Source organism: Pteropus medius, unplaced genomic scaffold, assembly GCF_902729225.1.
Source record: "Pteropus medius unplaced genomic scaffold, Ma_sr-lr_union100, whole genome shotgun sequence".
NCBI lineage: Eukaryota > Metazoa > Chordata > Mammalia > Chiroptera > Pteropodidae > Pteropus > Pteropus medius.
The window spans coordinates 22,079,605-22,097,990 of NW_024350319.1; the positions used below are offsets into that span (position 1 = coordinate 22,079,605).

At 34.2% G+C, this 18,386-nt stretch overlaps 1 protein-coding gene across 3 annotated transcripts in view; it reads right to left on the bottom strand.

Annotated features, from left to right (window-relative positions):
* Positions 1-529: 529 nt before the first annotated feature.
* DIPK1A (divergent protein kinase domain 1A) overlaps positions 530-18,386 on the bottom strand; it is a 99,822-nt gene continuing 81,965 nt past the window's right edge. For all 3 annotated transcript variants that reach the window (XM_039838852.1, XM_039838850.1, XM_039838851.1), the window contains exons 3-5: positions 7,855-7,962; positions 2,696-2,872; positions 530-1,828 (exon numbers count right to left, since the gene is read on the bottom strand). In XM_039838852.1, coding sequence (XP_039694786.1) covers positions 1,016-1,828; positions 2,696-2,872; positions 7,855-7,962 — 1,098 coding nt within the window. In that variant the 3' untranslated portion in view covers positions 530-1,015. The remainder of the gene's footprint in view (positions 1,829-2,695; positions 2,873-7,854; positions 7,963-18,386) is intronic.

Sequence of the window (18,386 nt, forward strand, 5' to 3'; positions counted from 1 at the left end):
AAAAATCTGGCACTAATCCATGACTGATTTTTGAGAGAAAGCTAAGAGGTGTTTCATATTAATGGAGATGTTGAAAGGTCTGAATAAACATAAAAGAATTGCAAATAACTCATATCAAATTTACATGAGAAAATACTAGATGGATAAATTTACATGCCTCGTAACAAAATATACTAAAAAAGTCTTATGGTATCAGAGTCCTGCTCTTAATGTCCTACTTGCCCATAACACAAATTCAAGATCTGGATCTGGATTGGGTCTGTGGTCTTAAGATGTTGGTTTTGAAGGTCTCGGCTGGTTAAATAAGATGGATAGACCATTTGAATCTAAGATGATAAAAGTTAATCCATTTTCAGCCTCTAAAATTGGCAGTTACATGTTGCCAAATAAAACACTTCCTGAGGGGTTCTGGATTTTTAAGAGGCTTGGTAAGAGCCACTCAAAACATTGAGGCCACATTATATTTGATGTCATTTTAAATGAGTTCAAGTGTTTTTAAGCCTATAACACAACAAACCATACTATTAACCAACATTTGTTTATAAAGGAGTAATTTTAATTTACCTGCTTTGCAGTCTTAATTTCTGTTAATGTGCAAACTTTACCATGCTAAGACATTAGTAAATTTATGTATAAATTTTCTTTTAAACAGCAGCTTCAATGCAAACACAATGTGTCCAGCAATGGTATTTTGGCTAACAAATCTACAGAATACTTTCACTGTTGATGTTTATGGAATGAGGCTTTTCACAGCATTATTTTAAGTCAGTCAAAATAGTTAACAGTGAATCTACTGGGAAATGTACCAGGGCTTCCAAAAAAGCAGGAATGAAATCTTTTTGAATGTTGATCCTATATCTCCTGCCATTACTTCAGCATTTGACATGTATTTTATGATGGCTTCTTAGGACCAGGGGAAAGGAGGTTTGTGTAACTGTCAGGGATCTGAATCAGAAGCCAAAATTTTTCTTTTTAAGTGGTAGATTTTCTACCATGGTCACAATGTCCAAATGAACTAAGAGTCATTTGTGTAGGAAATTTTCTTCCACAGTAATGTTTTTAGGTTATTTAGTATCAAAGAATGTTCCATTTCCATTTGATTTGCTGTGACTTTGAGAGCAATACAAGAATAAAGTTGCTTTTCTAATTCTTCACGAATTTCACTTGGAGCACCGCGAAGTAGGTAGTCTTTGAGTAACTGACAGGCTTTTGCCAAATTTGGTTGTATCACTTCTGAAGTACACTTCATCGTACTCTGGTCACAGCTAGTTCGACAGTCTGTGCCATAGACACAGTCCAGATCAGTCTCACAGTGACGATCCTTTATAAGTTCTTTCAGGTTTGTCTCTGGCACAATTTTTCTCATGTCTACCATTTTCAAATCATATTTATCGTTATAGCCTAGGTTTTTGGCACTAGTATCGCACATGAGGAAGTTTCCATAGGGTCCGTGGAAAACATCTTCCACAAATTCTAGGAGTCCTATGGCTATTTTAGCCTTTCTGGGCCATGATGGTGTGAACAACTGATCCATGCTTCTTCTGAACCCAGATGGAATAAAAAGTTCAATGACCCATGGAAGGCTTATTCCATAAAGAGAGGTATATTCAACACTTTCCATTACATAGAGATCACCACAGAATCCCATTAATTTGGGAGTATGTTCTTTATCTTGAAGAATCACCATAAGAAGAAACTCATTTAATTGAAGAAGTGCCCATGCTGACTTTGCTTCTCCCAAGGAAACCTGGCCATCTTTGTCTCCATCGGCCACTGTCAAGATGAGATTAACCAGTTCAGAGAGGTTTCCTTGATCACCCAATTTTGCCTGTAAAGATAAGAATTTAGCTAATTATACAGAAAGAATGAAAATACCTCATGTTAACATACTAATAACTTCCTTTACTACCATGCTAATAATGTTGCCACTGAATATAATGCTAAATGAGTCAAAACTGTTTTATGTAATTGCAGTAAAACTCACTTGGCAAGTATATCCGTCTTAAGAAATGGCCACCTTAAGTCCTGTAACCCCCTTATACTAGATAAAATACAGTTAACTGAGATGCTAATTCTTCGTCTTATACGTTTACTTGCAAAGTTGCAATCTAATGTGCTCATATCCAAAGTTATAAGAAGGGTCAACTGAAAATTATTTTCTATTTTGTAGTTATCACATTAACAATTATTTTGTTGAAGTTGTATTGTTGCAATGATGAAAGCTAAAAAGTTTCCCTGTGAAGCTTCTCTGGAAGAAAATAGTCTGAAAATAAAAACTGTCCAAAGCAAAGAAAGATGAGTGAAAAGAGCAATAAAAATGAAAAAAAAAAAAAAAAAAAAAAAAAAAAGATTCTTTCCAATTCTTTCCAAAAGGTGATTATTTTCATCTTTTAATATTTCTATTTAATTTTTAAATATTTCTTTAAATTAAAAATAATTTGCAAGCAGGATGCACTAATTTTATTTCACCTTTTAAAAAAAAGTATCAGTTATGTCAAACTACAGAATGAAGTCCCTCTCGTAACATTTTTAGTGATTAAATATCTCTACACATTTTTCTCTGAATTATTGCCTCAAGATGGAGTCCCTGATACAGGTCAAAAAATAGCAACATTTTTGTGGTTTAGGATGAGGTTCTGACAAGTCTTCCAGAAGAGTACTGCTTCACACTACTAACGTGGATGGGAATACTTACTTTAAAGAGACCGTAGACCATTTCCTTGAATTTCTGTACAGTAGTTCCCCTAGTTGGTTTATCAAATAGCACTATTTCTTTTCTTGGTTCCAATTCTGTTCCAAAATCAAGATGAAGTGCTTGTTCCATTTGACATTTCACAACCCCTGGTAGATTATCCCAAATCCCTAAATACATCTATGAAAAAGAACAGCAAGTTATGCTTTAAGCTGAGTAGACAAATCTACCACCTTATTTTTAGTGTCCTCCTCTAAAAGAACACAAGCAACAAAACATTTGAGATTGACTGACTGATATGCAATTTTGAAATAATACTCCAAAACTTTTCCTTTTTAAGTTATAAAAGTAATGTATTCCTAAATATTTATTTTTTGACCATGACTGTCAATGTTATTTTGTACGCTGTTGTGGTAAAATATCAAAAACATAAAATTTACCATCTTAACCATTCAGTGGTACTGCATTGATGAAATTGTGCTACCATCACTACTGTCCTTCAGAAGTCTTCATCTTGTAAAACTGAAACTCTATACTCATTAAACAATAACTGTTACCCCTTTCCCCCCAGCCCCTGGCATAACCATTCTACTTTGTCTTTATGATCTTGCCTACTCACTCTAAGTAACTCATAAATGGAATCATACAGAATTTGTCTTTTTGTGACTGGCTTATTTCATTTAGCATTATGTCCTCAAGGTTCATCCATATTGTGGCAGGTGTCAGAATTTCCTTCCTTTTTAAAGTTGACTAGTTTTCCATTATAGATATAATACCACATTTTGCATTCCCATTCATCAGCCAATAGACACTTGGGTTGCTTCCATGTTTTAGCTATTGTGAATAATGTTGACATGGACATGGGTGTAAAAATATCTCTTCTGAGACCCTGCTTTCAATTCTTTTAGGTATATACCCAGGAGTGGAATTGCTGGATTATAAGGCTTTTTTTTTTTTTTTGAGGAGCTGCCATACTGTTTTTTTGTAGTGACTATACCATTTTATATTCCCACCAAATAGTGCACAACGGTTCCTATTTCTTTACCTCCTCACCACACTTATTTTGTTTTGTTGTTTTTTGTTTTTTTTTTAAATAAGAGCCATCCTAATGGGTATGAGGTGGCATCTCACTGTGGTTTTAATTTGCATTTCCCTAATGATCAGTGATGCTGAACATCTTTTCATGTACTTATTGACCATTTGTACATCTTTTTGGAGAACTGTCTATCCGTGTCCTTTGCCCATTTTTGAACCCAGCTGTTTGATTTTTATTGCTGCATTTTAGGAGTTCTCTATACATTCTGGATATTAATTAATCCCTTACCATATATATCATTTGCAAATATTCTCATTCTTCGGTTTGTGATTTTATTCTATTGATATTGTCTTTTGATGCATAAAATTTTTTAATTTTCATGAAGTCCAATTTCTCTATTTTTTCTTTTGTTGACTGTGCCTTTGGTACCATATTCAAGAAATCATTGCCAATCTAATATCATGAATGAAGCTTTTACCCTATGTTTTCATCTAAGAGTTCTATAGTTTTAGCCCTTACATTTAGACCTTTGATCCATTTTGACTTAAATTTTGCATATGGTGTGAGGTAAGAGTCCAACTTCATTCTTTTGCATACAAATATCCAGTTTTCCCAGCACCATTTATTGAAAAGGCAATCCTTTTCCTATTAAATAGTCTTAGCACCCTTATTAAAAATCATTTGACCATATAAGTGAGGGCTTATTTCTGAGCTATTTTATTTCATTGGTTTATATGTCTACCTTTATTCCAGTACCACACTGTTTTGATTACTGTAGCTTTATAGTATGACTTGAAATCAAGAAGTGCAAATCCTCAAGCTTTGTGCTTCTTTTTCCAACATTGTTTTGGCTATTCAGGGTCCACTGAGATTCCATATAAATTTTAGGATGCGTTTTTCTATTTCCGCAAAAATTGTCATTTGGATTTTGACAGGAATCTCACTGAATCTGTAGATCACTTTGGGTAATAACATCTTAACGATATTAAGTATCCCAATCTATGAACATAGAACATGTTCCATTTGTTTATGCCTTTAATTTCTTTCAGCAATGTTTTGAAGTTTTCATTGTACAAGTCTCCCTGGTTAAGTTAATTCCTAAATATTCTTTTTGTTGCTTTTGTACATGTAATAGTTTTCTTAATTTCCTTTTTGGATTGTTCATTGTTAGTGTATAGAAATATAATTAATTTTTGTTTGTTGACTTTGTTTCCTACTACTTTGCTAAATTTGCCTGTTAGCTCTATTTTGTGTGTAGAATCATTAGGTTTTTCTATATTAGATCATATTGTCTGTCGACAAGATAATTTTACTAATTCCTTTCCAATTGGATGCATTTAATTTTTTTTCTTGTCTAACTGATCTGGCTAGAACTTTGTTGAACAGAAGTGGCAAAACTGGGCATCCTTGCCTTGTTCCTTATCTTAGAGGAAAAGCTTTCCATGTTTCATCATGTTAGTTATGGGTTTTTCATATGTGGGTTTTGTTATGTTGCGGTAGTAGCTTTCTATTCCTGGTTTGTTCAGTGCTTTTATCATGAAAATGTACTGAATTTTGTTAAATACTTGCTCTACATCAATTGAGAAGATCCCTTTTCCCTTCATCTGGTAATGTGGTGTATTACACTGATCAATTTTCTTATGTTGAACCATCCTTGCATTCCAGTAATAAATCTCATGTGGTCGTGGTATATGAGCCTTTTAATATGAGACTGATTTTGGTTTGTTAGTATTTTGTTGAGGACTTTTGCATAAATGTTCATAAGATATATTGTTTTGTAGTTTTCTTGTAGTGTCTTTATCTGGTATTGGTATCAGGGTAATGCTGGCCTTATAGTATAAGTCAGGAAGTATTCTCTCCTCTTCAATTTTTTGAAAAAGGTTGAAATGAACTGGTGTTAGTTCTTTAAATGTTTGATAGAATTCATCAGTGAAGCCAATAGGTCCAGGGCTCTTCTTGTTGGGAGACTTTTGATTACTGATTCACTCTCACTAGTTACATATAGATCTATTCAGATTTTCTATATCTTGGAAGGTTTTGTATTTATAGAAATTTGCCTGTTTCATCTAAGTTATGCAATTTTTTGGTGTACAACTGTTCATTGTACTCTTATATAATCCTTTTTATTTTTGTAGAATCGGTACTAATGTCTCCACTTTATTTCTGATTTTAGTCATTTGAGTCTTCTTCTTAGTTCATCTAGCTAAAGGTTGGTCAATTTTGTTGATATTTTCAAAGAACCAATTTTTGGTTTCATTGATTTTCTCCATTGTTTTTGTAGTCTCTTTCCTTTATCTCTGTTGTAATCTGTATTATTTCCTTCCTTCTGCTGGCTTTGAGTTTAGTTTGTTCTTTTCTAGTTCCTTAAATTGTAAAGTTAGGCTGTTTATCTGAGGCCTCTCTTTTTTCTTAATGTAAGCATTTATAGCTATAAATATAATTTTTAAAAAGTCAAATTACACAGAAGGATGAAAGGCAAAGTTCATCTATATCCATTTCCCTAACCCCAAACCCCAAATTTAGTCATTATTAACTATCTAGCTATTTATCAAACTAATATTATGTGGTGTTTATTATGTGCTCTGGTCTACTAATTTATTTTATTATTTTACTCTTTATATCAATCCTATGAAGTAGATACTGTTATTATCCTCATTTTACTGATGGGAAACTGAAGGAGAGAGAAGTGAAAGTAACACTTTAGTGTTACTTAGTATGCTAAAGGTAACACAATAGTGGCAAAGCCAGCATTTGAGCCCAGGCAGTCTACTCTTGCTTATATATAAAAAATAAATAAGATTATTATATTAATCCAAACAAAGCAGATTATATCACTCCCCTGCTTCAAACCCTCTAATTTAATTAGTATAAAATCCAAAGTCTTTTTCATTACCTGTTAGGCTTCATATGAGCTGGCCTGGCCTACTTCTCCAATCTGATCTTGTCCCACTTACTTCCTGAGTATATCCCAGCTACACTGGTCTTTCTTCTGTTCCTTAAACCTATCAGTCCTATCACTGTTTCATGACATGCTTCATCTGCTGTTGGTTCTCAAAGATCTTCATAGACCCAGCTCCTTCGCGTCATTCAAGTCTCAGATCAGATGTCACCTTAGATAGGCCTTCCCTAACCACTCTCTCTCTAACTCATGACCCCATTTTATTTTCTTCACAGCCTTTAGCACTGTCTGAACATGGTCTTACTTATTAATTTATTGACTTATTATTTGTCTTCTTTCACCTGAAACATAAGGCACAAGAGACCAGAGACTTTATCTGTCTTGTGCCTCATGGTCTCTCCCAATGCCCTAAACAGTACCTGGTATGTAGTAGATATTCAAATGTTGGACTTTGTTTCAACATGGTTAGTATCCAACTTAGAATTTATTTTAAATTTCTATAATTGTAAGAGTAATGTATATTTATACTGGAAATTGAGAAATAATACAAAGAAAAAAGATGAACTTAAAAATCATGCAATATTCCACTGTCCAAGGATAACCAATGCTGATGTTTGTTACATTTTCTTCTAGCCCAATAGTATTCCATTGTTTTAATTTATATTTCTTTGATATAAGGGAGGTAGAACATTTTTTCCATTATGTTTATCAGCTATTTACAGTTCTTTGTGATTTAGCTCATCTGCCCTTTGCCCATGGCTGCAGTTCAATTCTTAATGCAGATATGAGCTCAAATGTTATGTTAGAAAGGCCTTCCCTGATCAACTCCTCTAAAGCACATCTTTACCATCCCCACCCCCTGAGTTCTCCATCAATTTGCCCTGTGTATATCCTATATAAAACACACCACATTCTGTAATTACCTTGCTTATGTATCTATCTATCAACTGTTTATATTCCCCACCCCTCTGGGATAATGTAAGAACCATAGGGAAGTAATTTTATCTATCTTAATCACCATTGGATCCCTAGTAGCTAAAATATTGTCTGGAATGTACTGGGAATAAGGGATTAATAAACATCTGTGGGATGAGTGAATCAAAGCATACAAAATTAAAGTATATAAAATGTCTTAAAGCTCTGGTTCAATAATTCTAATAATGCTTTAATTTAAAGTAAAATTGGAGTGCACCATCAACCTGGAATGTTTATTCATAATGTCCATACCTGATTGTTGGGCTTGGTAGATAAGCATTTTCCAAAGTAAAGAGTTTCTGTAACACAAAGGCTATTACATGCAGGCCCATCAATAACTCCAGTCTTGTACTTGTCACACTAAAAACCGGGAAATAAAAAAGTAGTTAACAGAAAAATGTTCACAAGCAGAAACATAATAAAGACACCATAAAGATATACCTACCTCTTTCAGAGAAGGTTCTATGATGAAAATAACTTAGGCTTTGGATTTGGACACACTTAGACTTGAATCCAAGCTCGGTTCCTTAACTATCTATATGATGAGATATCTTATTGTGACTACAGTGTACATAGAATTTTGAAACTATTTTTCCCACTTACCATGGTCTGAGGTGGTATGGTACCTACTCTCACCAAGAATAAAGACACTGTATTTTTAAAAATGGCTCTGGTTCTAAAATAAATTTAAAAATAAAGTTTAAATTACCGAAATGTTTTTAAATAACAAAACAAACATACCTCTGTCATCTTACATCCTTGAGATCACCCGAAAACAAGAAAGAAAATTAAATCCTATCTTTGATAAAATAAGGTACCAATGTAACCCTAAGGCATAATAAATGAGTATGGCCTGCCAAATTCAGTGAAAACTACACCAGATTCCGAAAATATGCTGAGATTAAATACCGCTATGACCTCAATTCTCAAACAAAGTTGGCAGAACACTGAATAGGTGGTATGCCTGAAGAGAACTACCATCACCCTATTTTGCAACGAAGATTTAAGGGGGACAAGCTGTGGAAACTTCCAAGACTCTATTTGGCATCATGAACAGCAGGGCAAGGCAGTGCTGAATGATAAAATCCTTAAAAATGTTATCTATATTGGAGGCAGTCTGTTAATGAAATGGGGGTTGAAAGCGACTATACTGTGAGCAACTCTAGTTGCTAGGGAGATATAAAGGCAAAACCAACTGTGTGAGTGTCTCTCTGTCTCATCTTTTTTTCTCTATTTTGCATACACAACACACAGATACACACACTCTGGGCATAGCAGCTTCGCTATAAGCTCAGTTCACTGACCCAGTTGTTTCCTACAAATACTTGTGAATAAACAAAGCAAAACAAAACAAAACAAAAACCAAAAAACCAAGCATAAGATCTGTACAACAAATCTATAAGAAAAAGGAGGAAAGAAATAGAAAAAGCAAATGTTAGATAAATAAATTTTCCAGAAAAATGTTACCATGAAGCAGACCAAACATATTGCTATGAATTCAAAGGTCTTAATTAAATGGTTTAAAACAAGTCTTCAAAGCAGAAGACATGATGACATGAAACAGAAGAAAATGTAAAATAAGTTAGCAGAACTCAGAGAGAAAAGAAAAGAAAAAATCCTAGAAATTAAAGCTACATTATAAATGGGGGAAATGGGGGCGGACAAAGATAACACAGACTTATAAAGGCTAAGTTGAGAAAAGTGAGCAAAGTGAAATAGAAATTTAAAAAGAACTAAAAAGAATTTGAGATATAATTATAAATATAGGAGTTAAAAGGTATCCAGTATGTCCATATGAGGGAGAATGAAACAAGTAGCAAAGAAAAAAATATTCAAGATAACTTTATATAAGTGAAAGAACACTTTAATCTACAGACTGAAAGACATAAGAAATGTCCCAAAGAAAAGTGACATAGAATGACCTCTGGGACATATCCTGTTGAATTTTACTGGACTTCAAAAAAATAAATAATCTCTTTAGCATCCAGGCAAAAAGATCAAGACACTTTTAAGGGGAAAGAAATCAAATTGGCCTCGGATTTCTCCGAAGCCACAGTGAATGGTAGGTAACAGTGGTGCAATGCCAGCAAGATGTCTGAGAAAGGATGTGTAACTTGCCTGTCTCCCAATTTCCACATTTGTAAAAAAGAATGTGAATAGTACTTGATTTATAGCATTGTGAGGTATATGGTATAATGAGTATAGAGAATCTGTGATTTAATAAGTGCTCAATAACAGTAGTTATTATTTTACATAACCAAACATGGAAGCCACTTGAAATGTAGGACTGGGATGAAAACGAGCCTGGGAATCTATTTCATAATAATTGTTAAGTTGATACCTGGTGGTTACTAGATGCTAACTATCTGTCAGGCACTGTTCTAGTGCTATACTTTTATATACATGACAACAACTCTGTTATATCCATAGAACATATTGTTATATCCATTGTAATAATAAGGAAATAAATATCTGTTGAGTAACTTGCTCGAGGTCACACAGTTATAAAATGATAACAAGATTCCAACCTAGGCAGTCTGGTTCCAGAGCTCATACTCTTAAGCATTACTGTATATTGTTTAGAATGTTATTATTAACTATACTAGTAAAATTAATAAAATTAACAAAAACCAAGAAGGGGAAATGTAAGAAGATGGGAGGTGGTATAAGGTTGTTGATTTCCTTATCTTTAATATCCAAGATCAAAATATAACATTTACATCTAATAAACCAAATAATAGAGACAGAAGTATATTCATCTCAGTAGAGATGATCATACACAAATTACAATGCAATAAATATCTTAGTGGCTAAAGATAAATAGAGATGATCACTAGAAAAACTAATAATAATGACTGATAAAAATTAAGTGGAGTAAAGGAGACGGGATGAATGAAAGTACAATAATTTTATCATTGATTGTGGTGGGGAATAAACAGATATAGTCTAAAGAAACAGAGAATGAAGTACATTTTTAAAAGTTATAGTATAGAGTAAACCATTAGAAGAGCTAAAAATAGAATACAAACCTTCCTAATCAGAAGGAACACACATAAAACAAATTAAAGAAATATACACCCCCCCTAGAGGAAGAGAGAAACCAAATGAATTCTAAAAACAGAAAGTAGGTCATAAAATGTGATACAGAACTAAGTCATATCTATAAATGTCAATGGGATAAGTACACCTATTGCAAGAAAAATATCCTCGAAAAATAGTGTCAAAAAAGTTGAAAATAAAAGATGGCACAGATGTACCAGCCAAATGCAAGGGGAAAAAAATAAGTCGTAATTTTACACCAGATGAGGCTGAATTGGGGGGGTAGGGGAAGAGTGAAAGCATTAAATAAAGCCAAAAGGATAAAAGGCTCTCTATAATGATAAAACACAAAATCCACAATGAAGACATTGCAGTCATGAATTCTTTATAAGACAAATAAAGTAGCATTAAAATTCATTAAGTGGAATGTATAAGAAATAGAAAAATAAATAGAAAGGCATTAGAAGTAGGAGATCCTAATTTACTTTTCTTAGTTCATGACAGATAAAGAAGTTTACAGAAAAAGGATATCAAAGAACTAAATAACCTGATCTAATTGCCCTGAAAACAGAGAATAGACTTTTCAAATGCCCATGGAACATTTACAAAATTAGGCCCAAACCTTAATACATTCCACTTAGTAGAAATGGCAGAAACAGTATTTTACAATCACAATATAATAAAACTTGAAATTGACAAAAATTTATCCAGAAAATTTTAAATACTCTTTTAACTCCTGAGTCAAAGAGACAAACTTGACATTTTTAGTACCTAGGAAATAAACAACAATAATAACATATTTTAAAATATATATCAGAAACTAAAGCTAAAGATAAATTTGAAGAACTGTTTAAAGAATATAAAGTTGTAATTACATTAGTAAACGACAAAGAACAAAAGAAATGAATTCAAAATTCAAGAAATTAGAAAAAAATGAAAAGCAAAAAAAAGGAATTAACCGGTACAAAATAAAAATAAAAGGCTATATTCTCTATGTAGCTGAGAGAATTCCTCTGATCTTCATCTCCCAATCTCTGCTTTAGACCTTCTTGCTATTCTCTGGTTTCTACAATTACCTTCTGTTTGCTCTTTCCCAGAATTCTCCCTGTCAGTCTGGTTCCCTTAGTCTGATAACATCATGCTGCTCACAGATCAGTCTTATCCAGCTCTGCCTCTCTGGATCTTACACCCTATCAGAGGGTCAACATTGGACTTCCTCTTACATGGGACAGGAACTCAGGATAGTTTCTGGAGCCCTTCATTTTGGTGGCTTAAATTTTTCTGTGATCTCAAGGAAACATCCATAGCACAGTGGACTCTGGTAAGTACTTAATATTTAAAAGAGGCCAAAGTAGCTCCTCAAAGCTGCCCAGTGGTCCCTCCTCCCAACACTTCCTACCGTTTGCTGTGAGGATAAGAACCTTGAAAGAGATCCAGACCCCTGCCCATGTGTAGAGTTAAGTGTCAACACCTAGGAGCTGTTGCCCTTCACCTAGCAGAGCAGTTCCTGGGTGAGCCCTTGACCATGCCTGCTTTCTCTTTCAGACCTGGCTGTAACCAAAAATAACACGCTTCATCTTCATAGGAGGAGCAGACTCAAGTTTGGGGTGGGGACACACAGGGAGATGCTCAATACTTTCTTCTCCAGGTCATCTTCTGGGTATTTTTCGGAAATGCAGAGCCATCTGGTTGGTATCTCTGCTTGGAGCAGATGGGCGTCAATTTCATTGGCATGTTTCTTCACTGAGGCAAAGGTGGTGTGAATTCTGAGGGCTTACTCAGGAGCAGGAGTGAAATCTCCTGCAGGGATAGCTTAGGGTTTCTGAAGAATTAAGACTGTGTGAACTACATTTTTTGACCACAAAGAATTAAGAAATCAACAATAAAAATAATGTTAAAATAAACACAGACATGTTTGGAAACTAAAAAGTACATTCCTAACTAATTTGTGGATTAAAGAAGAAATCACACTGGAAATGCAGAATATCTGCAATAAACAACAATAAAGGTATACATATCAAAACTGGGGGATTCAGCTAAAGTAGTTCTTAGAGGTAAATTTTCGGCTTTAAATGCAATGATGAAAAGATAAGAGACAATATAAATAGTAAGCATTCAACTAAAAAGGCTTTTAAAAATCCATTGTTATTATAACACAGAGTAAACTCTCAAAAGGTTTAAAGATACAGAAATTAATGAAAAAAAAGTCAACAATATCAAAAGCTCTGAAAACTCTAATAAAAGAGTAAACATTTAGCAAGACTGATCATAAGAAAAAGAGGAGGCACAAATAAAGATGATTAGAAAAGGGTAGTGATAGTGAAAAAAAGAATCTATGGCAATACGTTTGATATGAACAATATTTCTAGAAAAATAAAAATGATACGAGAATAGAAAATTTTAATATTACTAAGACTAATAAAATTAAAAAAATTAAATCAGTAATGAAAAATCAGTAACAAAAAACATCAGGTGAAAGGACAGTCTAGGAGGACCTCAGGGTGCCTATCCAGGATGTTTATAAAAGTAGAAGGTAGGTAACAACATAAATGTCCATCTAGAGAATAGCTGAATAAATTGTGGTATATTCATGAAATACTGCATAATAATTAAAATGAAAGAATTTGGCCAATACTTATGAACATGGAAAAATGTTGAAAACGTAATATCAAATGGACAAAGTTGCAGAATGATATATATGGTTTAATATCATTTATTAAAGCTTAGGTAGGAACATGCAAAGCAATACTATATATTATTTATGTACCCATACGCACATAGTGAAAGTACGAAAACATGAAGGCAAGGACTCACACCCAATTAAAGATGGTGGTTACCCCTGGGGAGGAAGAAGGAGACTATCAGGGAAGATAAGGAGAGCTTCAACTGAACTGTAATTTTTTTTTTTAAATGAAGAAAATATGGCAAAAGGTTAAGATTTGTTAAATAGATGGTAGGTACATGGGTGTTTGTCTTGCTTTCTATATGTCAACATTGTTCTAGGATATTTACATATATGTCTCTTTAACCTTCACAACCTCCCTATGAAAGAAGTATTGTCATTATCTCCATTTTGTTGATAAAGAAAATGAGGCAAGAGAGGTTAAGAAACTTTCAGGGTAGGTTAGTGGTGGCACTGGAATCTGACTAAACCTGACAGTCTGCTTCCAGAGGCTGTACTTTTAACCATTAAGGTTCCTCTTGGGAGAGGAACATGCCGAGCAGGTTTAAAAATGGCTGTGTCAGAGGCCTGACTCCAGCGCTCCTACTAAGGGGCCCTGGTCACACTCATTTTCTCTGCACGAGTGACTCGAAGTAGGGCGAGGACTTCCATCTTGGTTTTCTTAAAACTGCAAATGCCTGACACATTATCAAATGCATATAAAAAGCACTTGCTGAACAGATGAAGTGTATTCTGGGTTTTCACCCAGAAATAGGGCATTTTATTATGAACAACTTCTGAGATAGGACTAATAGAACTATCCACTTCAACTACCCTGACTTTTGGCTCCTGAATCGTGAAGAACACTTTATCCATAACTCTGTCCCAGGTAAGATCTAAGCGTGACCTTTTGGGAATTCATATTCCCAAATCTAACATCATTTATGTTCTTATTATCTTCCCTGGTAGACAGTAAGATGACTTGAAGGCAGAAACACTGTCATTTACCTTTGAACTTCCCCTTCCCCTCTAGCAAATAGCACAGATTTTGGCCTTTAAGTGTCTGGTAAATGTTTAGTAAACAACCACCATAAAGAGTATAGTAATTTTGATTTTAAATCCTCATTGAGGATAAAATCAATACTCTTCCATAAAATTGAAAACAAACAAACAAACAAACAGAAAAGAACAAACCAGTATCTTATCAGTAAACTGGTAAGCACTGAAGACAAGTCTGGCATTCAGCTACAAGAATCACATTTCTGTTTTGAGCAAAGGCCTTGAGCCAACCCTGCATCAAAGAGGCAGTCACAAAGAACAGGCTCTTCAACTTGTGGCTTCCATCACAAACTAAAAGCAAATTTCTCTCATGCTTATATAAAAAGGATGTTTGGCCACACATCATTTTCTTTTTCAGGCACAGCCATACACACAAACTATAATCAGTCAATAATCTGATCTTCTGACTAAAAAGACAGAGATTATAAAGAATGTTCAACTTTACAATAGGAAACTCAGTGGAAAACATCAAAGGTTTTTCCAGCCCTAAGATTTTACCACAATAATTTGACTGGACAGCCTCTTTTGCTTGCACATAACTCATAGTACCAGAAGATGGCACTCATTGGCTAAATTTTACAAAATCTATCCAAGCTGAAGGAATAATTTCATGAACTATGGAAACTGTACCACAAGGGGAGATGACAATGAACAGATTGCATAGTACTAAGTTTTAAATAGTTTTCTCAGATCCATGTTCTAAAAATGTATTCCAGACAATCTTATCAATTTCTCCTTAGGAAAAAACAGCACAGTTGGGTTCTTACACAATGCCTGAGAATTCTCCACGTCTCTAGTCAGCAACCTCTCCTGTGCCCTATATCAGCTATTTAAAATCTTCACTATTCTCTGTACTCTCACTGTGTCTTCAACTTTTCATTTTTTGCCTCTCTCCTGACTTTTTTCTTGGCCATTAATGGTGCTCTTCACACTCTCTTTTCCTCTTCCTCTACACACACACATACACACACACACACACACACACACACACACACGAACCCTCTCCATTCTTCCCTTCCCTTCTCTTATAATGTCTCTAATTTTTAAAAAATTCTTCAGCATACACAGTGTTTGTGCGTGTGTGTGTGCAAGTGAATTTATAGTCCTGGTGCCTCTAATATCCTAATCAGGAATGCAGGAATGTTCACGTGCTCAGCTAACGTTCTAATAAGGTAATAAGGAAACCCATATCTTGATCAAGATTGATCCATTTCTAATATTTTGTTAATTAGCAAATTTGGATTCTGTTGGTGAAAATTGTGGCTTGTTAAATTGCATGGTAATGTTAGAAATGGGCTATTGTTGAAATTAAAGGTATGTAAGGTATGTGGATTGGCTAAAATATGAGATGTTCCCTACCTCTTCACAGGAAGAGCATAAGAACCAGTTGATGCTATAACTTTTATCTTTAGGGAGGCAATCAGAGATAATCGTTATAAAACAGAGGTTCTCAAACTTTAGGGAGCTTCAGATCTCCTGGAGATCTTGTTAAAACACAGACTGGTGAACCTCAGTCTCAGTTTCTGACTCATTAGGTTTTAGGTGGGGCTGAAAATCTTCTTTTGTAGAAAGCTGCCAGGTAATCCTAATACTGCTGGTCAAAGAGACCACGTTTCCAGAATCACCGGTTCAGAATTTCTAGTTCCCCGATGCTAATTGTAAGGGTACCAAGCTTGCCTCTGCAGTATCTCTGCTTCTGCCTTGAGTAAATCTTGCATGCAAAATGACAGAGCACCTAAAAGGACAGAGTTAGAACTTTAATGAGTTTAGACTAATTATATAAAATGTTCTATGATTGTGTATAAATAATGTGCTAAATAGACAGATGCCTATATGTGTAGCAGAAATAATTTTCATTATAACTTAGTAATAAGGTTGTGTGGGAGTAGTTAATACTCACCTATATCAAACATCTACCATTATCTTTCAAAATAGAAACTAAAGAGGATGCATGGCCAGATCTGATTAGGTTAATTTAAAACAATTTCCAAGCAAAAGGCAGAAGCAACCCAAGGGTCCATCAGTGGATGAACAGATAAACAAAATATGGCATATACATAAAATGGAATATCATTCAACCTTAAAAAGGAAATTCTGACACATGCTACGATATGGATGAAACTTCAGGATATTATGGTAAGTGAAATAAGCTAGTCACAAAAAGACAAATACTGTGTGATTCCAGTTTTGAGGTCTCTAAAGTAATCAAACTCATAGAAACAGAAAGTAGGAGTGTGGATGCCAGGTCCTGGGGGGGGAAGGGAAATGAGAAGTTGTTTAATGGGTACAGAGTTTCAGTTTTGCAAGATGAAAACATTATGGAGACTGGTTGCACACAATGTGAATACACTTAACACTACTAAACACTTAAAAATGATTAAGATGCACTATGGAAAACAATATGGACATTCCTCAAGAAATTAAAAATAGAACTACCAAATGATCCAGCAATTCCATTTCTGGATATTTATCCAAAGAAAATGAAAACACTAACCTGAAAAGATATATGTGCCCTAAATGTTAATTACAGCAGTATTTACAATAGCCGAGATCCTGGTGTTTTGTTTTGTTTTGATTTTTGCTAAATCTAGCAACACTACTCCCAGTCTCGATTATGTGCTTCTTGTTTATTTTTCTATATTCTCTACTTGTCTACAAGCATCTTCAGAGTGGAGACACATCTTATCTCTGCATCTCCAGGTTCCAGCACAGTGCTGGTAATCACATAACTAAAATAACATGGTGTTTTATTGCTGACTTGTTCTTCAAAACTGGCTTTAACCCTTAATCTCTTTATTGCTTCTCAGGAATGATGTGAATGATAACAATGATACCACCTGTCTCAGTATCACGGTGAACATCACATGACATAAGTATGCGTGCAACGTAATACATGAAGGCCACCAGAAATGCTATTATAATTTAACCAGTAAGATTATCCTTAGAATAAAGCTTATGTATGTTATGATTTGAAATAAACTTGTTCAGTAAATATTTTTCTGTAAATTCATAAAGAAAAAATTAGTAACCTAATGCAAGTTGACATAAAGGAAGACTATACTTTTCTTCAAAGGAAAAAACCAAGCTTGAACCTTAAAAACAGTATATTCCAAGTGGATTGGTTCTATATGTTTTAAAAATATAAGATAATAGCACAAAATGAACCTTTAGAGTCAAATAACTGATGCTAAGCAAACGCAAAACTAAATGAAATTGTTAGTTACGTATCGCTATCTAACTGAAAACACAGTTCTAAATATCTTAAATTTAGTATATATTAAGCTAGTTGTCTTAAGTAACAAACCATCATTTCTAGAAATTAAATCTTAAAAGAGACTGTAATAAAATTTAGAGGCTCTTTCATCTTTTAATGTTCCATTTTAAAGCACATGATCGTATAACAGTCACAAAGGTTCACCAGAATAGCACAATGAGTTTTATTAGTACCTCATTAGTACCCAGGTAGAACCTCACTATTGATCATAGAGGAACATGCCCGAAATATCAATATTAAACAACACTGTCCTGAAAAAATGTATAGAAGGAAAATTTCTCTCCCTCTCCGACATTTTTTCTTTTTTAAAGAACCCAGCAAAGTAAAGTCACGCTGTGCAAAAAATTCTTTATAATTAAGCTCCAAATAGGACTTGCTGAAATCTGAGTAAATTAGTGATTTCTATGATCAGAGAAAATGTTCAGTACAATAAGTTATACAACATATTATAATTAGGTTAGTATAAGGAAAAGAAAAGTACAACTGGAAAAAAAAATGAATCCTTCCAAGCACATCTAATTAGGGTTAGTTAGTGGTCGCCCTCAATTTTAGAGAGCTGCCTTCAAACAAAGAGCAGAACACAATCCTCATTCCTTACAACTTCCACAAGTTAACCTTGGCTTCCCAGGGTGCACCAGCCCCACTTGATTTCCCTTCTTTGAGTTTTAAAAGCTTATTACGCATTTGACTAGAATCAAGTTCTAAATAATGAATGTGACAGTGGAAGGTTTCATAGTTTTATAAAAAACT